Raw genomic sequence first — 23,005 nt, 5'->3', positions numbered from 1 at the left:
GCAAGTGCAGCAGCTCTTCTTCATTCCGTGCAAGTGAGAGCCCAGCCTTAGAGCCTGTCCCTGGGGACAGGGAAACGCTCTGTGTATAGTTTTGAATTTTCAGGGACAGCCAAGATGAGAATTGTTTTGAGGCAGGTGATGTTAATGTTGGGTTTGGGTGTGTCTGCAGGAAAGAAAGCAGGAATAAACCCCTGCCACAAGGAAGGAGAACATTTGCATGGCCAATTTACACCCTACAGATACACTGATCATATCGGCCCACTGAATACCGGGAGCATCTAGTGCAGGGGGCAAAGCTTCCTTTAATAGATGGGAAAGATGAGATTTGAACAAATAATTTTGCTGATGCAGACAAAGGGATCAGATCCACTGGTCCCTTGCCTCAGGTTAGTTCTGCCAAATCCTGGGCACGGCCCCTTTGGAATGGTTCCTTAATTGCTGATATGCAGCTGGAATGCTGAATGCATCTGGGGAGAAGAATTGCCGAGTATGTAAGGTGGCATTTTTGCTGGATTAATTCATGGACTAGGAGTGAGCTATCTCATTAAAGCTTATCTTTCTCTCTTTTATTATTGACTGTAATGTTCTACAGGGGCAAAAAAATCCTGATTTCAGAAAGTTATTCCTTTTTTTACCTGCTTGGCTGCCACATGATTTTATCATTGGTGGAGGCCTGTACAGAATGATTAGTTCTCTGAGTTTTAGGAGCTCTCTTGGAGAGCATTTCAGAATGACCTGCCCAGTGGTATTTCCATTAGGAAGATTTTCAATTGTTAGGATTAGCCAAGATCAGAAATATTTTGAGGCAGGTCATGTTTATGTTGGGTTTGGGTGTCTCTGCAGGAAGGAAAGCAGGGAATAAACCCCTGGAAAAATGAAGTAGAGCAAAAGTGGATTGTTTGGATAGGCCAGTTTGTTCCCTACAGATATGGGCTGCTTGAATACTGGGGATATCTAATGGAAAGTGCAAAGCTTCTTCAACTTCTAACATGGGGTGCCATTGTTCATGTGCCAGCCCTTCGTTTGTTGTGAACAGAAAAAATCAAATCCAAAAAGTGCAAAACCCAGCCCAGATGTGAGTGGGAGTTACAAAAATAAATGCCTTGAAAAGTAGCTTTGGAAAGTGCCTTTCCTCCTAGACAGTGTCAAAGCCACAGGCCTGGCCTGCTGGGGCTTAGGGCTGGCTGCCCTTGGGAAGGGAAGGGGATGGTGTTGGGATGGGGGTTTTGCGGCCATGGAAACGAGAGAACCACGGGCGAGCGCGTCACAAAGGGGCAGCCCCGCGCTGAGGTTGTGAAGGTGGCGGGTGTCACAGACACAGCGGCAGGAGACGCGTCTGGCTCTGCCTCTCTGTGCCGACTGCTGGCGATTGGAGTCCCCCGACCTTGTTCTAAGGCTGGGTACCAAGCTCCCGTCGCTGTCTACGCCGAGAGCGTTCCCAAATTCAAACCCAGAGACTTCTGCGAGGCAGAAGCACGGGTTCCAACATGGACTTCAGTGGAAAAGGAAAGACCGCTGAAGAAAAAGGTGAGGATAGAATGGAGATGAAAGGCCTCAGCCAAATGGAAAAAAATCCCAGCAGATTTCAGGGAAAACTGGTCGATGGTGGTCAGTGCTGGCTCTGTGTCAGAGTAGGTGGCTGACAGGTACAGATGATCCTGTTGGGATGCCCAAGGCATCACAACATTCTGTCCTTAGTTTACTCTGCTTTCTCCTTTTTCTCAGTAGCCAAATCACTCATACTGCCAGCCAGGACAGGGACTGTGGCCACAGCAGACCACAAGTGGACATGGTCATAAGATGCAAGGCCTGTTTCTACCATTGCCATCAATGTCAGGTCTCACTAAAAATAAATTTCCCGTCCTTCCTCTGCTTGCTGATCAGCTCGAACCCTGAGGATGTTATAACGGTGCTATTAAAACACCAGCAAGGCCTGCCTGCTTGCTGAGAGGTCTTGCTGGTTTGCAGGAACGGCAGTCAGGACTGTGTGGGTCTGCACTTGGTATGCACAGAAGCCCAGTCTCAAGAAGGAATGGGTTTTTTCCCCTCTTATCATTGCAGCCTTCCACCTTGCCCTTCAGGCTTGGCAGGTCCATACTGTTAAGAAGAATTACAGCGATGCTAGTTTCATGAAAGATCAAAACAAAGCGATCTTCTCAGTAGTTTAAAAAACCCCTTGAGTGCCTCACCCATTCGATGAGTAGATATCAAAGGCTGGAGTTCGACTAACTCACTTCTTCCCTTGTACCTGATCTACAGCTTCTTCTGTAGACAAAACACCCAGATGAAGAAGGGAAAAAATTCATGGTGTGTGATAGGACCTGGGATGCCTCTGTTCCCAAGGGAACTGGCTGAACTTTTCGGCTTGAAGACGGATGCGCGGAAGCCCGGCCTTGGCAGTGCAGGTCTCCGCTCGCAGCCTGCTCAGGGGGCCTTGGCCCAGGAGCCCCGGCAGGGGCAGCTGAGCAGCGCTGCCCCCGGGGTCACTGCCAGGGAGCACAAGGTGAAGGCTGAGCATGGCTCAGCCTCACAAAGAGGTAAGGCGGGAGCTGGGCCGCTCTCTGGCGGGAGGAAGGCTCTTGTGCCAGCCTAGAGAGCCTGGGCACATTGCCAGGGAGCAGTTCTGCCCTGCATGTGCCCCCTGCACTGAGCTGTGCTGCTCCCAGTGCCCCGTGGAGCTGTAGGGCTGCTCAGCTGTGGGGCCGGGAGAGGAGCAGGAGGGTGCGTGTGCAGCTGAGCCATTCCTGGAAAGCACAGGCCTCTGGGCTCCCTGCTGTCCCAGGGCAGCCCAGAGGCCAGGCTGTTCCTGTGCTGGCTCTGTGCAAGTGGGTCAGGGTGTCCCCCTGGTCTGCCTCAAGTGGCTGCTGGCAGGAGCAGTGTTTCCCTGTGCAGCTCTTTAGAAGTTTCCAGGTGGTCTGTCCCATTAAATACGTAGCTTCAGATGCTTTAGGTTTGCATTGCGGCCTCTGTTATATTTTGTGTCTCCACTTTGCAGGCGTGACTGGCTACAATCTTATCAAGAAGTTTTCCTTGGACGTTTCCTATGTTCCCTAACTGACAAAGCCGTTGACTCCCATCCAGAAGAGCTCTCTTTCCTCGAGCTCAGGAAGAGGGTTCTGCCTGTCTGAAGAATGTTTGAAGATTTGGATTTATACATTAGGCTTTGTAGTTACAGATGTACATATGTTCTGACATGTAGATGTAGGTTTGAATAAATGTGTTGTCATTTTATCTTTTAAATTTTGTAAATAGATTTTCAACAGTATATATTTTATTTTGATTGTTTTTGTTTGTTTTAAATAAAATAATTTTTAAAAAACAAGCCGAGAATGTGAGACCTGCTAGCCTAGAGGTTGTCAGAGTGCAGCTGACTCAACGTGCCTCTGTCTCACGGTATTCTTTCCTCACAGCGCCTCTCCTCTTCCTCTTTTGCCATGTTTTCTTCATGTCATTTGTGCTGCTGTTTGTTATTTAGCATTACAATGGGGCCACCTATTACCATGTTTGGGGAACAATGGACCCAGAAGATCCTGTGTAGTCTCCAGTTTTCTGCCTCGATCTATTCTGTGCTCACAAAAGGCCTGAGCAAAGCAACAAAGAGAATGTGCCCAAATCCCAAAGCTTTGCTCCTTTGCAATGTCAGACAGATCTGGCTCAGAGGTGTCTTCAATCACAATTCCATAGGTAAGAAGAGGACGTGTATTTCACTGGGAAAAGAGGCACTGCTTTGGAAAAGGCATCTGTATGTATATTTACCCAGGACAGCAGTCCAACGGCGTTGTTTGCAACTTGTTTGCAGAAAGATGAGCGGACTGTGAGGTTATTGAACAGGTGACAAGGGTTCCTCAAATCTGTACCCTAGCCTGGGTGCCATTCAGCCCACGGGTATGGGATCATTTGGTACCATGGACCAGTGCTTGCCAGCATATTGAATTCCTGCCTAGCTGGACGAAGCAATTCTGGGTTCAGCTCCAGCTCTTGGTGGGCTGCATGATCACTGACACTGCTGCCTTTCCAGAATTTATTTCTCAGTTGCCTTTCATAGTCATTTGAAGCTTTTAAACCTCACATGTCAATTTGCTCTGCCTTAGGGAAAAACACTTCTGAGCCCAGTGCAAACTGTAACCTTTTGACACCAAAGTCTTCATGGTTTCCAGGTTCAGATGTTAGAGAAGAAAATGCATGTGAATGTGTTAATTAGGTTTTCTGGAGGAACAACTCTGTGTCACGTGGCTGCGTGTGTTTGCTTAGCTATGGGTCAAATCCCGGACTAGTGAAGCCTGGGAAGGCTGGCATGTGTCAGGGAAAACTAGTCCGTGAGCTTATGGAGTTGCCATCACCAGCAGAGTGGATGTGTCCTTTGGGGATTCCTCTGGAGACAAAATTAGGCACCTGCTCCCTCCTGCAATATTCTCTTAGATCTTTCTAAAATATCCTAGAAAAGGCAGTGAAACTTCATGTCTACTTGCACACCCACTGTTTGAATAGGGGCATTTTTGTCTCTCCGCTAAGTCATTGCTCTTGCACACCAGAAACAGGAACACCAACAAACGGGAATGATGCATGATCCTCCTGCTGGTGCCTCAGAATACTGCTAAGTGCAGATCTGGGTAGCTACCCAGATTAACATTTAATTAGCATTTCATGCTCCTTCAAGATCCCCAGATCTCAGGGCATTTTGTTTCCAAGCTGCAGCTATACCATCACTCTCTGGGGAAGAACAGTAAATAGGAAACAGCCACTGCCAGTATTGCAAGAGTGTGGGGAAAACCTGAAGTGTCTGTGTAAAAAGATGAGTGGGAAGAGTGTCATTGCCACAGCCAAAGCTTAATTAGGGCAGCAGGATCACTTCTTTATGCATGGCTGCAAGATGATCATCAGGGACCTTCTTTTTGTACCTCATGCAGGAAAGGAGCTCTTAATAATACCCTGCTACTGAAACCCACACTGGGATGTAGCTCTGTAGATTGCCTGCTTTGTCACTGCCAGCCCTGTGACCCTGTGAGGGACCACAGTTCATCCCACACATGTTCTGTCTCCAGGAAAAGCTTGCCTTGGCTTATATGAGGGGAAAAACCAGAAGAATAATAAAATGGACAATTAATCTGGTCACTTTGGAGGACATGGTCATGGTTTCACATGTCAGCCTTGTACCGGCTTGTTCGTCATCATGAAACATATCAATAGAAAAAACTCAGATCCTATGCTACATCTGAATGAAATTCCTTCAGATTATTAAGATTTCTGTTGTCAGGACCAGGACAAAACCCTTCCGACACTCACTTGCAGCTGTCCTGGATTTCTGCAGCCCTTTGTGGAAACCTGCTGTAGGTACAGTGTCTGGAGTTGGTTTGGGCCTTTAGGAAAGATGTGTGGAACAGTATGCAGGGCTCTCCTAGGAGAAAACTGTTTGTCCAAGACCAGGGACATCGTGCCTGCAGAAGTGGAGTGGCCCCGCTCCCAGCCCAAGAGTCTGTGAGCTGAGCCACGCCGGGGAGAAAAGACCCCGAGGGGCACCAGCCCAGCCGCCTCACCTGCCATGACCGTTCTGCGGAGCTCTGCCGTGGGGTGGAAGTCGACGCTGGGCGAGCCACCGAGCTTTCATCTGCTGCTAGAACTACTCCGTGATAACTCCTGTTTTTCCGAGAGAGAAGCCAGCGCCATCTTGTAACGCGTGTCCTGGGCGGGTTTTCCTCTGGCATTTTGGGTCTTTGTTCCAGTGGGAGGACGGTGAGGTCTGACAGTTTGATATCTACAAGTTACTTACCTATTTTTCCTTGCCTTGTGGGCATTCTGTTTGTTAATAAAGTGTTGGGTTTTTTCCACTTTCATCTATTAGTATTCATTTCCTATTGCTGGAAAGGAATTGTTGGAACAGTTTAGAGGAGACAACTTATTCCAGACTGCCCTAAGTTTTCTCAAACTGAGACAGATGGCTTCACATAGGAACATCCCCAAGGCTGCTGAGAGGAAGGCACGGAGGAAGACAAACCTAGTTGTACCGGTTTGGCCAAATTTAGAAATATATCCCCTGAGAGAAGGCACATCACCACCCCTCCCCCACCAGGTTCGGGAAAAAATAAATTTTCCTTAACGGAAAGTGAAAGAGATAAAAGCGATTTCTTTAACAAACACACGGGAAAAGGAAAATAATGCTAACTAATAAAAATCTCTCGCTGTGGAGAAAAAACCTGGCAAAGTGTTAAGAGTCCTCCCTTTGGTCTCCTTGGAGCTGGGACTTGGCCCAGGGCCAGGCCCTCTGTGCTCGATGGAAAGTCCTCCCGATGTGCTCTGATAATTGAAGCAGTCCAGTAGAAAAGGGAGAAAATCTGAAATTCCAGGGAAGGAAAAAATGTTCAACTCTCAGTCTCTCTCTGGAGAAAAAGAAACTGAACAACTGGCCAAAAGCTGACCGGGCAGCCGCAAGCCGGGTGCCTCCTCCCTCCCCTGCCGCAGCTGGAGAAAAAGTCACTATCTGTGTGTGACCTTGAACAAGCTGCAAACTGCTTTGAAAAAGTTTTGCTCAGTTTTTCCTTCCCCCTCTAAGGCTCAGTTTAAAGGCATAAAAAGGCACAAAAATTAATTTCTGGGCATAGGGCAGCAATATGGGATACACATCATAAAGTCACCCCAAGACACTAGTATTTCTGAGGGAAGTTCTTTTACACCAAACCAACTGGAGTCGTCAAACAGCTGACCGGACGTTTCGAGACATGGGCCAAAGGGGAAACCTTTCAGTGTGTTTGGTCAAGGCCGGGCTATGCTCGAGGCAAAGGTGTGTCAGTGTACTCGGCTCCTTCTCTCCTCATGGTGTCCGGCAGGCACAGGAGCCCAGAGCTCCTGCAGAAACCATCACAGCACTCGGTGGGAGCAAACTTGTGTCCAGTCCTCACCCAGAGCTCTGGTGTCCAGCACTGCACCTCCTTGGAATGAGGAATTGTTGCAGTGCTCTTGGAAGGAGCTAAGGAGGTTTGGCCTTCAGATCAGCTCCTTGCTAGCTCCTGATTTGCTGCCCTGGGTAAGCTGCTGCCTGTGGCAACACTTGGTTCACAGCTGACAGCCCTGCTCTGCTGGCGGGCGGCCATTGCAGAGCTTTTGCTGGGGTCATTGTGATGCCTTTTCTTGGTCTTAAAATCAAGAGTCATGCATGGTTAGAAGGGGAAAAGGGATTTTACCTTGGTATTTCTTTTAAGGATCCTTAGGTGTACACGTCCAGGTCATAGGCATCAAGATGAACCCTGCCGAGTCTATCTCTCTGTGTCTCCCCTCTCAACATTGGGTATAACATTATAGGTTTTACTAATTAGCATATCTATCAAAGATTCCCCAATGAGAGGCTCAAGTGAGCTCCCCTCCCCAAGGAACCTTCCCCTGGATGGTTCTATCTTGATTTACAGAATGTGTTCTGGAGAGGAACTTGGGGTCCTCTGGGGCACACTGATCCCTAGCTATGAAGCTTCTAAAATGTTTAGTTTCTTAGCTTGACAAACAAGTCCAAGAATGTAGGCAAAAAGCACTAGGAATACAGAAGTTGTAAAAAAGTATAACAGGGGTATAAAAGAAAAGGCAAAAATCTTCATGGCATCATTTCCCCCCTTTTAGAGACTAACAAAACTCTATCTTGTCTAGTCTCTACTCTCCTCTATTTTTTACCCACAGAACCGGTTTACACTACCAGCTGCTCCACAGGAAATTACACAGATAATAACTACAATTACAACTATGAAGAATATTTCTTTTACCCAGGCCCAGTTTGGTAACCATGAGGTGAGGGTATCAAAAATATGATCAAATTTTAAAGCGTTATTTCTAGAAGCCACTTCATGTAGAATTTGAGTTCCCTTCCAAATTTCATCCAAATCTTTCTTAATTCTTCCACTTTGGTCCACATAAGGACAACAAGAGGTTTTGACAATAGCACATACACCTCCTTGTGCAGCAAGTATGAAATTGAGAGCTATCCTGTTTTGCATAACTGCACGGGACAGACTGTCAGCTTCTTCTTGTAAGGCTGAAATTGCATCTGCAGTATGCTGCTCAATATGTTCAATGACAGCTGAGATGTTTACAATTGCTCTCTCCAGTGCAACTACTCCGTAAGCGGGTACAAGGGCTCTGATTATGCTATGAAAAAGTGTGGGACGTTCAATGAGGGGATTAAGAGATCTTTTTCTCCTCTCATTTGGTTTTTCAAGATGGTCAAATATTGTTATATTTGGGACCACAGCCCCAATAGCACAAGCCTGGTCTTTGTTCACGGGCATAACTTTCCAGGCCTTATCACCACATAGCCAATACAACCCCGTCCCAAACGGCTGAGCCAGTCTCCACCCTGTCAATTTCATCTTTGCTGCAATTCTTGGGTCTATTATTTCCCTGAAATTGGTTCCCACATTTCAGTGCGGTTCTCTTCCATTAAAATGCCAATCAATGGCCAGTGACCCTTCCCATCTAGGGGTGGTAACTGAGTACAGATCCAGCAATTGCTCTTATTAAGAATTTTGGACACATTTTGGACCACCGTCTTATGTAAATCATGGGGTGAACCCTGAACCATGGTTACCAGTTGGGCAAACAGCAAACATGTAAAAAACAGTTTAGACTGCATCTTTCTGATTTGTATCAGTCTCTGTCTTCTTGGTGATTTCAGGATCAGAAGCTTTCTTCACTCTGGAGTAGTGAATCCACGGTCCCTTGCCAGCAACCTTGACCGCAGTAAAAGTGGTCAGCAAAACTTGGAATGGTCCCTTCCACTTGGCTTGCAAGGGGTCACTGTCCCACCACTTGATGTAGACCCAGTCTCCAGGCTGGAATGGATGAGCAGGTATGTCCAATCCTATTGGTTTGGATAACATGACGAATCTCTGGAGCTTCTGCAAAGTGGAGCTCAGAGCCATTAAATATTTACCTCTCATATGAATTTCCCCCGGGATATGTGGAACCTGGTATGGCCTGCCGTATAATATTTCATAGGGACTGATGTTGTCCCTTCGCCTTGGCTGTACGCGGACTCTCAGCAAGGCTATAGGCAGGGCTTGAACCCATCTCATGGATGTCTCTTGACAAATCTTGCAAATCTGGGTTTTGAGGGTCCCATTCATGCGTTCAACTTTGCCACTTGCCTGGGGCCTGTATGGTGTGTGCAGGTCCCAGGTAAGTCCCAAAATCCTGCTAACTTCCCCAACCACTGTTGCAACAAAATGCAAAATGTGGTCCCCTATCTGATGACATTCCCAAAGGAACTCCAAATCTTGGTATTATATGATCAAGCAAAGCTTTCACTACTTCTTTTGCTGTGTTGGTGCGACAGGGGAAAGCCTCAGGCCATCCACTGAAGGTGTCAACCAGTACCAGTATATACCTGCATCCCTCTTTGCGTGGCATCTCAGCAAAATCTATTTGCCAATAATCTCCTGGGAGATCTCCTGTCTTTGTCACTCCTAACACAACTCTCTTGCTTGTGTCAGGGTTGTTTTTACAGCAGGTTTCACACTTGCTTGTTACAGATTGTACAATATCAGTCATTCCTCTCCCTATCACTACTTTCCTCAAATGTTTAAAAGATTTTCTGTTCCCCAGTGGGTACTTTCATGCTCTCGTTGGGCTATTTCCCGAAGGATCGGGGTGGAACTACGACTTGTCCTACCGGGGTAACAGCCCACCCACCTTCTTTGACTTCAGCCTTAAGGAACTTAATTAATTTGTGATCATATTTTGGGGTAAATGATGACAAATCTATCTCTTTCTGTGGTACCACTGCAAAAATGCCTTTTTCGGCAATCCCCCTGGCTGTTTTGTCAGCAAAACGATTTCCCAGTTCGGGGGCTGTTTTCCCTTTTTGGTGACCCTTGCAATGCATGACAGCTACTTCCGTAGGCTTCCAAATGCTCTGTAAAAGTGCAAGAATTTGTTTAGCATGCTTAACCTCATTACCTTGAGCAGCCAGCAGGCCACGTTCCTTCCAAATAGCTCCGTGGGCATGAACAACACTGAAGGCATATTTGGAATCAGGCTGTATGTTCACCTTCCTCCCCTCACTCAGTTCTAGAGCTCTCGTTAGTGCAATGAGTTCAGCTTTCTGTGATGATACATCTGGAGGCAAGGCTTTTGCCGCAATGATTTTATCTGAGGTGGTTACGGCGTAACCGGTCATCCTCCTACCGTTTCTCATGAAGCTGCTCCCATCAGTGTACAATTCCCAGTCTGGATCTTTCAAAGGAACATCTTTCAGGTCTGGTCTGCTGCAATAAGTTTCCTCTATTGTCTGCAAACAATCATGCTCAGGCACACTGTCAAGTAACGTAGATGATAAAAACGTCGCAGGGTTGACCACAGAAGTTGTCTTTAGAGTATCATCATCCTGTTCTAACAACACAGATTGGTATTTGAGCATCCTGCTAGGGGAGAGCCAGTGTCCCCCCTTTTGCTCCAGCACATTTATCACTGCATGGGGTACATACACGACAATGTGCTGCCCGAGGGTGAATGTACGGGCCTCCTGTATCAGAAGGACTGTTGCTGCCACAGCTTTCAAGCATCCTAGCCAACCCTGGGCGACATTGTCTAGTTGTTTTGAGAAATAGGCCACAGCTCTTCGCTGGTCTCCAAGGTGCTGTGCCAGTACCCCCAGAGCAACATTCAGTCGCTCATGTGTAAAGAGTTCAAAAGGTTTAGTCAAGTCCGGCAGTCCCAGAGCTGGGGCTGACATTAAGGAATGTTTCAGCTGTTTAAATGCAGCCCTGGCATTCTCTGTCCACACGATTGTCCCCTTTTCAGCTGCTTTAAGGACCTCATATAAAGGTCTCACCAGTATACCGTAGTTTGATATCCACAGGCGACACCAACCTACCATTCCCAGGAAGGCCTGCATCTCCCTTACGGTATGGGGCTCTGGAAGTCGACAGACGGCTTCCTTCCGTTCTCTGCTGAGTTGGCGATGTCCATGGAAAATTTCCAGGCCCAGGTATACTACTGTTTCCCTGGCAACCTGTGCCTTCTCTTTCGAGACCCGATACCCACTTTGGCCCAAAAAGTTCAACAGACTTACAGTGAGCTCGATGCAGTCATCTCGTGTCTTGGCCGCTATCAAGATGTCATCAACATAGTGGAGAACCGCTCCTCCTGGTTCTTGTTTCCTCCAGTCCTCAAGCTCCTTTGACAGCTGTTTTCCGAAGATGGTCGGGCTGTTTTTGAATCCTTGTGGTAAAACTGTCCAGGTAAGCTGGGTCTTCCTCCCTGTTTCTGGATTCTCCCACTCAAAAGCAAAGAGTTCGTGGCTATTCTTATGCACAGGAATGCAGAAAAAGGCATCCTTGAGATCTAAAACAGTGAACCACCCTAATTCATTTGTTAGTGTTGTCAAAAGTGTGTAAGGATTTGCTACCACTGGGTGTATGTCCTGTGTTATCTTGTTGATTTCCCTCAAATCCTGTACCAACCTGTAGCTTTTACCATCAGCTTTCTTTACTGGCAAGATTGGTGTGTTGTACCTGGATTCACATTCTACTAACAACCCAAATTTGAGAGACTTTTCAATCACAGGTACCAATCCCTTATGAGCTTTTAATTTCAGAGGATATTGTCTTTGTCTTACTGAAGTAGCCCCTGCTTTGAGTGTGGTACTCACAGGTTCAGCTTTTTTGGATCTCCCAGGAGAATCATCGGCCCACACTATTTGAATGACAGCCTCTTCAACTTCTTTGGGAATTTTTCCATGGCATTCCTGTACAAGTATAGCAGCTGCTTCGATAATTTTAGATTCTGGGATTATAACTTTCACTCCCCCTTCCTTTGAAAACTTAATTTCTGCTTCCAATTTTTCCAATAAATCTCTGCCTAACAATGGCATTGGGGAATTTGGCATATACAGGAACTGGTGAGTGACCCAGTGTTTTCCCAATTTGAATTTTAAAGGTTGGCAAAAAGGCCTTGTTTCACTTACCCCTGTAGCTCCAATCACATCCACAGTGTCTTGACTCAGTTTACCTTTTAAAGTATTTAACACAGAATATATTGCCCCTGTATCAACCAGAAATTCAACATCGTCATTCCCCAGCTTAGCTACAACCGAAGGCTCTGCTGGGGTAGTTACCTTCGGTCCCCGTCAGTCTGTATTTACAGTTAGTTCCGAAACTGGGGGCTTCTTCTCTGCTCGTGATGGACACTCATTTTTCCGGTGCCCCTGTTTTTTGCAAATTGCGCATTGGTCCTCAGATAGGGGAAAAGGGGGACCCCTTTTTGATGTGTCAGATGACTTTTCCTTATCATACTTCTTCTTGTAGTGGGGTTTACGATGTTTATCTTTGTCTGCTAAGTCCCTGTTCTGGTATACCTTCCAGGCTACAGTCAACAATTTACTTATGTCCGGTGGCCCATCTATCTTTTGCAGCTTTTTCTTTATGTCATTAGCAGATTGACCTATAAACAGGTAGGCCAGGTGGATCTGCTGCTCAGGTGAGTCAGGGTCTAAGGTAGTGTATTTTTGTGCAGCCTCTTTAAGCCTATTTAGAAACTCTGTGGGGGTCTCATTTGGATTTTGTTTGATCTCATATAACCGAGCCCAATTCACTGCTTTAGGAACAGCACATTTTAACCCAACAACCCCCCATTTTTGGTATCGCTTCAGCTTTTCCATCTGTTCTGGGACATTAGGATCCCAGTTAGGGTTTGCTAGGGGATAGATATCATTAACTGACCCTTGAAGACTCCCAGTTGCAATTTGAGTTTCTATAGCAGATATAGCAGCTTTGTTGACCATTTCTCTCTCTGTTTTATCCAATAATTCATCTAGCATAACATTTAGATCACCCCAATCTGGGTTTTGGGATTTTATGGCCTATTTCTGCACGCATAGCTACTCTCTCTGGGTTGTCCCTGTACTTCCCAATTGAGTTTTTCCACTGCTGTAATTCTCCAAGAGAAAATGGTGCCTTTATATAAATGACTCCTTGATTTCCCACAGCCTGTCTCAGAGGTGCTTCTAATACAAGTTCTTCCTGCCCCCCTTTATCTGTTTTGGACCTTGTGTGTTTAGCCACGGGACTGACTGCTCTCAAAGCTTCTCGGGCTACCCTGCCCCTTCTTCTACCACCCTCCCCGTGAGAACCATCTGTATCAAAATCATCCCATTCGCTTTTAATCCACCCCTTCTCTGCCTCTGGGGCAGTCAGGGGGCGGTGGCCAATCCACCCCTTCCCTGCCTCTGGAAAAGTCAGGGGGCGGTGGCATACCTGCCTCTTCTCTGCCTCTGGGGCGGTCAGGGGGCGGCGGCCGATCCGCATCTCTGCTACCTCCGCGCCCACCCTCCGCCCCCAACGAGGCTGGGGGTGGGGGGGCCCCGCGCCGCTCCTGCGGCTTGGAGCCGGCCGCTCGCCCCCTCCCCTGCCCCCGCTCGGACAGCGGCAGCGACAGCGGAGGCGGCGGCGGCGGCAGTGGCGGCGGCGGCACCACTGCTCCCCCATCCTCCGCCCCCACCTGTGCGGGCTGCCCCGCCGGCAGAGGCGGAGCCACCGCTCCCCCATCTCCCCCCTGTGCGGGCTGCCCCGGCGGTGGAGTCGGTGGCGGCGGCGGCGGTGGCCGTGGCGGAGCCACCGTTCCCCCACCCCCTCACCCCCACTTGTGCGGGCTGCCCCGGCGGTTGAACAGGGAGGGGAGACCCCTCCCCATTGCGCAAAGCTGGTGCTACCATATCTGTATCTGTCATATCAATCTCCCTGTCCGTATTAGTATACGAGTCAGCTTGCTGCGGCTTTTTCTTTCCCTTTCTCCTCCTCAAAGTCATTTCCACATTACTTTTGTCTACCACATATGCTTCTTCCCTGTTCAAATACATAGTATAAAGTTCAGCATATCTTAGTTCATCAAACCCACGTAATGATCTCAAGTCTACCATCAGGTCATTAATGATGTTATTTTCCAAACTCCCATAGCGAGGCCAATTTCCTTGACTTAATTTTAACGTCGGCCAAACCTGTGTGGACAATCTGATCAATTCTCGGGTGTCCAAAGTAGTTTTTCGCCCTGTCCGCCATTTCCAGTGTTATATTATCAGCTCTAATGGGCTGTTAGGAGGGATTTTTTCATTCACACTGCCCATGTTTGCTCACAGACAGGAAAACTCTGCCAGTGGAAAGCTCTCAACTCTGGAATTCAGCCTGCAATCTGGCCTTGGAATTCCAATTTCCCAGGCAGTTTATCTAGGTTACTACACAAACACTTCAAAACAGCACTTTAAAATACTAAAAAGCAACTAGTTTTAGCAAGCAGTAAATGCGCGCGTGAAAATCTGGTCTCAAAACGATTCAAACCCACAATTTCCCGACGTCTCAACCAACCAACCAATCAACCAACCTCTGAGCCACTCCTGCGGCTGGGTAGGGTGCAGCCTCTGGGCTCCTGTGGACTCCACGGAGGGCGTCCCCTCCTTTCCACAGTTTGGAGGGGAAAAGTTTAAGCTTTCCCCTTTCGTGGGCTTCTATGCCCCCAACCTTTCCAACCCCCTCGGAGATCTCCTTCCCTAGTGCTAGCACAGCCTCGGTAATATCGGTCCCCCTCTTTCCGTGCTTCTGCCTTTCCGTGCTGGGCCCTAAAGTCCTGGTCACAGTCTTAGATTGTTGCTCCGGCCCCTCTGTAATTTGCTGGCAAAGAGAGGGGCAAAGCAAGATGTGTTCCAAACCAAGACTGCAATTTTCAAGGTCTTTAGGGTCCCTTCGTGGTCGCCAGCAACTGATGCCTTTTCATGGTCTTAAAATCAAGAGTCATACACGGTTAGAAGGGGAAAAGGGATTTTACCTTGGTATTTCTTTTAAGGATCCTTAGGTGTACACGTCCAGGTCATAGGCATCAAGATGCACCCTGCCGAGTCTATCTCTCTGTGTCTCCCCTCTCAACATTGGGTATAACATTATAGGTTTTACTAATTAGCATATCTATCAAAGATTCCCCAATGAGAGGCTCAAGTGAGCTCCCCTCCCCAAGGAACCTTCCCCTGGATGGTTCTATCTTGGTTTACAGAATGTGTTCTGGAGAGGACCTTGGGGTCCTCTGGGGCACACTGATCCCTAGCTATGAAGCTTCTAAAATGTTTAGTTTCTTAGCTTGACAAACAAGTCCAAGAATGTAGGCAAAAAGCACTAGGAATACAGAAGTTGTAAAAAAGTATAACAGGGGTATAAAAGAAAAGGCAAAAATCTTCATGGCATCAATTGAACCTTTCAGATCTTCCCAAGGACAGCTAAGGAGGGAACTTGTCAAAAGAGCATTGCCTGGGCAAAGCTTTTAACATTAAATCTTCCCTCTGTGCTCATTACCATGCATAGGAAATATTTGAGGAAGCAAGTTTGATGTTCCAGAAATTCCTGCAATCAGTCAGATTGCCAGAAAGAAAACACAGATTTGGGATGTGTAATCTCACTTTAATTCATTGTATAGAGAAATACAGGAGCACTTCTTGGGAGCTGTGTGTCTAACCTAAGTGACCTTGCCACCAAGAACTGAGAAAAGTGGGGAGAGATGGAATCAGTGGCACAAGGATCTGCAGTGGGATTCTCCCGCAGGCCTGAGGAAACTGCCCCGGGCTTCCACTGGGCCATGGCTTTTTACTCCACATCAAAACTTCATGCAGCGGCTTTTTACTCCACATCAAAACTTCATGCTTCACACTGTGGTGGTGAATCTTCCCTGGCCTTGTCAGGCCACACTGTGATCTCAGAAATGCTTGTTAGGCCCCAGCCTTGATGAACAGCCCCTGGACTCAGCTCCTCTTGAGCTTGCCCAAAACACTGAGTGCTCCCAGGAACTTGTGCTGTCTAACCAGCTCCTGGGGTTTTCTATGAACAGTCTTGGAAACTACTTTTCTTGCCTGAAGGCCATAACATCCTTCTTCTCGCACTTCCAAAGACAGGGTGCTGACCCAAAGTGCGGCCATGATGAAGCATTTTATGACTGAAGCCCACTGTCTTGTGGCCCATAAACAGCGGTCCAAAAGGAAGCCCTGGAAGCTCTCCTGGACCACAGCGGCTGCCACTGGCAACCTCCAGTGGGGCCTCTCAGAGCCAGCGAGCTCAAGTTTCCTGTACTCACAGGATCGTCGATCAACAATGGATCCTGGGCCAATACCCCCACTCCTCACGGCTCCAGTTTAACTACTGTTAAGCTTGAGTGCTGTTAAGCTTTTAGGCCACATTCCTTTTCATCCTTGTCCTTTCTCTCCCTTTGTCAAACCCGTCTAAACACACACACACACACAGAGTTCTCAGTTCATGTCTGGTTTGATTGACTGCATTTTGTTTGTTGCTTTTTTTCCTTGTTGTGCCTTAAAGGACTAGTAAGTATTAGTGTGAATGTTGCCAACAAATTTTGTTGAGCTGTTACTTAATATTCTGTACTAGTTTGAAAACAAACCAGTGAGAGATCACAAGACAGAACTGTAATTTAATAGGAAAACTAAAATAATTGCAATAGTACAAGAACACTGACAGAGTCAGGATACAACCTGACACCCTGTTAGTCAGGGTGGTGGTAGCAGCCCAGATGAAGTGGTCCTATTGAAGCAGTGATCCTGTAGAAGGGTCTGGTCTTCAGCTGAAGGTCCAGTAGTAGCCCTTATCCTCTGGGAATCCAGTAGGGAAGAGCTGCTTGTGCTTCAATCCTACCTGATTATATCCAGGTGGGAACGCTTGGCTCCTCCCCCTGGGTGGAGCATCTCCCAATGGGCTGATGTAATTCTGTGAGTCATGGGGTGGGTCATTGATTGTCCATTAAACAGAGATAGCCCCCAGAGGGATTTATCCAGGATGAGTCATGGTAGGAGATAACAAACACAGCCCCATCTGTTTTAACAGCTTGTGAAGGTGACAATAGAATACATACTCTTGGTTGCATCTTACACTGTAACCTAGGACATATTCAATCTGGTTTTACTGATAACCTTGACAGTGAATTTTTAAGCAATCTCAAACACTCGTTCGTAACAAGCCTTGGGAGCATGAGGTACAGGGCTGACATTGGAAAGCAGGAGAATCACGCTAAAGTGACGAGTTTAAATGTCCATTTCACTGCTCTTCTATTTATTTCACTCGATTAAGCCAAGCCAAGCTTTTCTTGGAGGCAGAATGTGTGTGGGATGTACTACGCCATTACCCCATAACTCTGGGCTGAATGGCACCCAGGCTAGGGTACAGATTTGAGGAACCCTTGTCACCTGTTCAATAACCTCACAGTCCGCTCATCCTTCTGCAAACAAGTTGCAAACAACGCCGTTGGACTGCTGTCCTGGGTAAATATACATACAGATGCCTTTTCCAAAGCAGTGCCTCTTTTCCCAGTGAAATACACGTCCTCTTCTTACCTATGGAATTGTGATTGAAGACACCTCTGAGCCAGATCTGTCTGACATTGCAAAGGAGCAAAGCTTTGGGATTTGGGCACATTCTCTTTGTTGCTTTGCTCAGGCCTTTTGTGAGCACAGAATAGATCGAGGCAGAAAACTGGAGACTACACAGGATCTTCTGGGTCCATTGTCCCCCAAACATGGTAATAGGTGGCCCCATTGTAATGCTAAATAACAAACAGCAGCACAAATGACATGAAGAAAACATGGCAAAAGAGGAAGAGGAGAGGCGCTGTGAGGAAAGAATACCGTGAGACAGTGGCACGTTGAGTCAGCTGCACTCTGACAACCTCTAGGCTAGCAGGTCTCACATTCTCGGCTTGTTTTTCTTAAAAATTATTTTATTTAAAACAAACAAAAACAATCAAAATAAAATATATACTGTTGAAAATCTATTTTCAAAATTTAAAAGATAAAATGATAACACATTTATTCAAACCTACATCTACATGTCAGAACATATGTACATCTGTAACTACAAAGCCTAATGTATAAATCCAAATCTTCAAACATTCTTCAGACAGGCAGAACCCTCTTCCTGAGCTCGAGGAAAGAGAGCTCTTCTGGACAGGAGGCAAGGGCTTTGTCGGTTAGGGAACATAGGAAATGTCCAAGGAAAACTTCTTGATAAGACTGTAGCCAGTCACGCCTGCAAAGTGGAGACACAAAATATAACAGAGGCCGCAATGCAAACCTAAAGCATCTGAAGCTACGTATTTAATGGGACAGACCACCTGGAAACTTCTAAAGAGCTGCACAGGGAAACACTGCTCCTGCCAGCAGCCACTTGAGGCAGGCCAGGGGGACACCCTGACCCACTTGCACAGAGCCAGCACAGGAACAGCCTGGCCTCTGGGCTGCCCTGGGACAGCAGGGAGCCCAGAGGCCTGTGCTTTCCAGGAATGGCTCAGCTGCACACGCACCCTCCTGCTCCTCTCCCGGCCCCACAGCTGAGCAGCCCTACAGCTCCACGGGGCACTGGGAGCAGCACAGCTCAGTGCAGGGGGCACATGCAGGGCAGAACTGTTCCCTGGCAATGTGCCCAGGCTCTCTAGGCTGGCACAAGAGCCTTCCTCCCGCCAGAGAGCGGCCCAGCTCCCGCCTTACCTCTTTGTGAGGCTGAGCCATGCTCAGCCTTCACCTTGTCCTCAATTGGAAGTTGCTTCAGGCACCCCATGCCACGACTAGGAAGGGGGGTGGAGAGAGCGGGGGCAGGTGCACACCCTTCCTTTGCATTCTGTCCTTTTTGGCACAGCTAAGAAGTCACGTCCGGAGGTGTCCAACTCAGCACTTTGTCATCTCTCTGCAGGTCCTCGAGCCTTCACCAGCCCAAAATGTCGGAGAGGTTTTCCCGCACATGCGGAGGCTGGCTGGCAGCATGCTTCCTCAGCTTGGCGCCCATCACCTTGTAGAGGGCGCAGGCAAGCTTGGTGACCACAGTGCGGACATTGGCGCTTCGGACAGGCAGCGCCTTGTTCCCCAGGAAGGACCAGAGCACGGGCAGGGCGTAGCGCTGGACGACTTCGGGGCTCCTGGGATAAACCCATGCCACAAGCGCTGCCGGAAGAGAGACACAAACTTCTTAACCACCAGCCTTAATGCAAACAAGGATCTACCTCTAGTTGTGATTTTGGGAGTCTCTCTGGCTAAGATCAGTGAAATAACAGTGAGAGCCCCATGATCCAGAAATGGGCAAAGCAGCTGAACATCCCCAAAACAGAACCACCAAGCCCTCAGGACTAATTTCTCCAGATCCGAGCCTTGTACCTGTGGCACACTTCACACCTTTACTAAATCATTCCACAATCTGTTTCCGGCATGATGAATGACCAAAATGTCAAATTGCTGTTTATTTCCATTTAGAAGTTGTCTAAACCCACTGCTGAAGGTTTGAAAGGCACTTTAGAGAGGTAAATTGAGAGATTTCTAATAAAAAGGATGACTCCGTTTTTGTGACCTGGCTTAATTAGCAGTGGATTTAGCCCCAGCTAAAGCAAGGCTATAAATAAAGCAAGGCTATACACTGTCTTCTCTAGTATATATTGAGATTATCATTTTCCCATCCCTTGGCTATTGCTGACATAGCAAGCTCCTCTGAGCAATCAATTATCAGCTGCATTTGGAGCATTTTGGGCAGCGCTGACATAGGAAGACCCTGACTGCACACCCTGAAATGCTCAGTCCAATGGCACTTCCACAGCACAGGCAGGGAGCCTCAGCACTCTGCTTCTGCCCCTCTGCCCCCAAAGGCTGCCTTGCACAAAATCCGTGCCTCTAACATGTGTGCTGAGTTTGGACCTAAGCTGTGACCCCCAGGCACTGCAGGCTTCTGCCTCAAAACTTTCCAAGAGCAAAGCAAGAATTCTGTGAGGACAAAACAAACCGATCCCCTGAAACAGCATTTGCCACCATTTTCCCTAAAGGATCAGAGCTGTCCCTGAGCTTCCAAGAGAGGAGCCAGCTTGGGAACTTTTAGCCCCTCCCTTTCCTGGAGGCAGCTTCTGAGATGCCCCAGTGAGAGCTCAGCCCTGAGGCCGAGTGCCGCCCCCATCTCAGATGCTGCACACCTCTGCAGCAGCCAGGGAAAACCTGCCCAATACACCTTCCATGGGTATTGGGCAGGAGGGACAAGCTCAGCACCTCCTGATTTGGAGGAGCCACTCTGGTGTCTATTCACTGGCATTCCCTGTAAATTCTGCCTCGGAAGACCTCTTGCCTTAGAAGGGGAGGCCATACCTGAGAGATGCTCCGTGACATCCAGCAGAGCTTGGCCCTTCAGTTCACTCCTGCGGTGGCTGAACTCTTTCATCAGGGATACTTTATCTACAAGGGAAACACACGTTTCTGCTCTCTCTTCTGAGGTCATAAGAGAAAGGACAGTGGGGTGGGAAAGGGCAGGGGCAACTACATTTTGCAAAAGAAAGGAAATTCCTGCCGATTTTTGAATCCTTTTCTTCTTTCCTTCCAGCCTACTTGGGAGGATTTTAAATTCCAAAAGAAAAGCTCTCCTTTCACATTTTAAATCCAAAGTTGTCTGCTGTACCAGGAGCTATGTTAAACATTTCACATCAGGGACCTCTAGACTTCAATCACACGTAAGCAGTGAAAAGGTTTTGCATCCCAGAGCTTTGCAGAAGCGATCTTCTCCCTCCCCTATGGAAAAGGGTGAGAAGGCTCCAAAATTCACACCTCCGTTCCCACCTGAAGGATACGCTGTTTTTAAATTGTCAGGTTACCTGTGTGGATCTAGGGACAAGACTCCAAGTTACTCATACAAGAGCTATTACTGCTCAGTGCCTCAGTAGCCTGTGGGTTTCTGTAACATCTGTGAAATCAGATCTTGGCAGAGAGACTGGAAAATGAACTGATTTCCCAATACTTGACCGGCGTATGTATTTTGGTTTTCCTTGTGCCTATCTGTTGCGGTTTTGGGGGGTCTTGTTTGAATTTGCTGTTGCCTGCATTGGCCTGCAAGCCTCCAGTCCTACCACTCTAATAAGCCAAGGCAAGCTTTTCCTGGAGACAGAACATGTGTGGGATGAAGTTTGGTCCCTCACAGGGTCACAGGGCTGGCAGTGACAAAGCAGGCAATCTGCTTCATTGGGAACCACTACAGAGCTACACCCCAGTGTGGGTTTCAGTAGCAGGGTATTATTAAGAGCTCCTTTCCTGCATGAGATACAAAAAGGAGGTCCCAAATGATCTTCATGCAAGCATGCAGTAAAGAACTGATCCTGCTGTCCTAATGAAGCTAATGCCTATGATGTGGAGCCTTCCAGGAGGCTGCTCTGCAGAGGTTCTGATGCGCCAGTGTCCCTTCATGCCAACAGCAAAGCTATTCATTTGGGAAGTCAACTGGGGCCCAGGCAAACTCCAAAAATCCCTTTGGCCCTGAATTCCAGCAAAGCTGTAGTCCAGCACTTCCTCTTCAGACAAGCAGCACAGAGCCAAGGGCTCCTGGGACTTTTGGGAAATGCTGATGCACATTCAAGCCTGGTGGGGGACTGGTGCGTAAGGACTGCACCTGCACAGCTTCTGGTGGATGTCAGCTGGAGGTTTCCACAGACAACAACAGCTGTCAAGGCCCTCAGCGTTCTCTTGACTCGCAGAGGCAGAGACACACTTGAGGAGAGTCCATGCCAGGGCTCAGCCTTACCTAAGTGAGCCATGGATTCTTCCAGCGCTTTCACAGCTGCGGCATAAACCCCGGGGTCCTTTGAGTTTAGGTTGTTTGTTATTCCTTCAACCAGACAGATGATCACCGGGTTTAAGCCATCTTTCAGGATGCTTATGATTTCAGCCAGCACGTCCAGCGCCTTCTGCTTCACTTTCTTGTGCGTATCACCAAGTCTCGGGACAAAATAATCAAAAATCTGTGAAGAGAACAAACAACATGAAAGCTGGATTAAAATGTCCTTGTTTGAGGAAGGGACGCAGAAGTGAGCACTCAGCAATGTAAAAGATGAAAGTGATCCTTCCTGTCAGGTCAGCACTTGCTTGCACAATTTCCCTGTTTTCCTGTGGGCCACTCTCTGGAATGGTTGCGCAACCTCATGCTGGTTGAAAGATTTTCATATATTTTGAAGAGCTTTGGGTGGGGACAGGATAGTTCCTATGGTGTTTCTCTCCACATTTCAGTCATTAAATTCATCCCATTTATTGATGCAAAACAGTATCTTTGCTTTCGAAGTATGCAACCAGATATTTACAATGCCCCTTTTTCTACACAGTTGCCTCAAGTTCTGAGGGCAGTTACGATTTTGCCAAAACTATGGCTGGAGGAGATCCAGGTTTTGTTCCATCTGTCTCAGAACCTGTGTCTGGAGAAGTGCAGGGCTCTGATCAACTCTTCCAGGATCCAGACCAATTGTCTACCTAGCAGGTAGACTTCTGAAATTTAATGTGCTGGACCGCTCTCATTAGAGCAGGTTCAGTCCCTTGACAGCCACATTATCAGGCACCATTTTCTGGACAAAGGGAAAAAGCAGCTGCTGGGAGGAGAAGGAAGAGATCTGTCCCTAGCCATTTCCCTCCTTTTCCAAAGAGAAAAAAGACCCCCCCCAAGAAGGGTGAGCACCGTCTTTACCAAGAGGACTAGGGATGCCGATGGAAACGAGTAACCAGAGTTGTGCCTGTGCAAGACAAGATGGAGTTTACAGAAGTATCCTTTAAAAAAACTTGGTTTAAACCAGCCCAGCCTGATACTTCTCTTCCCCATCCAAACCCATTTTTTTGTCTAGAGAATAATTGCCACGCTTTCAGTGGCTGGATTCCCTTCACTTAACCCAAGTGGGAGTAGGAGACAGCAGAAGTTACACCAGCAGAAAACTCTGTCCTCATCTGATGAACAGCATCAATAGGCACCTGCCAGACAAATACATCTGGACTGAAAGAACTTGTCCTGAAGCGTGGACCTGAATTAAATATTTCAGGGTAAGAGGCAGCAGCCTGTCCCACACAGCCAGGATGTAGTGCCAAGACACACTGAATTAACTTTCCTGCTACAGGCTTGGGAAAGGAGCTAAAGGAAAGGAACAATGAAGACACCCTACATACTTGGACAGTGTTAGTGGAGACGAGCTGGGGGCTGCTTTTGCACAGGTCTAGGAGGAGTGC

At 47.7% G+C, this 23,005-nt stretch overlaps 1 protein-coding gene across 1 annotated transcript; it reads right to left on the bottom strand.

Moving 5' to 3' along the window:
- Nucleotides 1-17,764: 17,764 nt before the first annotated feature.
- LOC116441869 (TOG array regulator of axonemal microtubules protein 2-like) lies at nucleotides 17,765-22,999 on the bottom strand. Its single transcript, XM_032104265.1, has 5 exons — nucleotides 22,946-22,999; nucleotides 21,546-21,762; nucleotides 20,126-20,212; nucleotides 18,497-18,946; nucleotides 17,765-18,038 (listed from the first exon to the last, which is right to left on the bottom strand). Exons 2-4 carry the CDS (start codon nucleotides 21,556-21,558, stop codon nucleotides 18,711-18,713), a joined length of 336 nt encoding a protein of 111 aa, XP_031960156.1. The 5' UTR covers nucleotides 21,559-21,762; nucleotides 22,946-22,999; the 3' UTR covers nucleotides 17,765-18,038; nucleotides 18,497-18,710.
- Nucleotides 23,000-23,005: the final 6 nt, after the last annotated feature.

Source organism: Corvus moneduloides, chromosome 3 (assembly GCF_009650955.1).
Source record: "Corvus moneduloides isolate bCorMon1 chromosome 3, bCorMon1.pri, whole genome shotgun sequence".
NCBI classification, from domain to species: Eukaryota; Metazoa; Chordata; class Aves; order Passeriformes; family Corvidae; genus Corvus; species Corvus moneduloides.
Note: the sequence above shows the minus strand (reverse complement) of the source record. Positions and strands in the feature narration are given on the sequence as shown.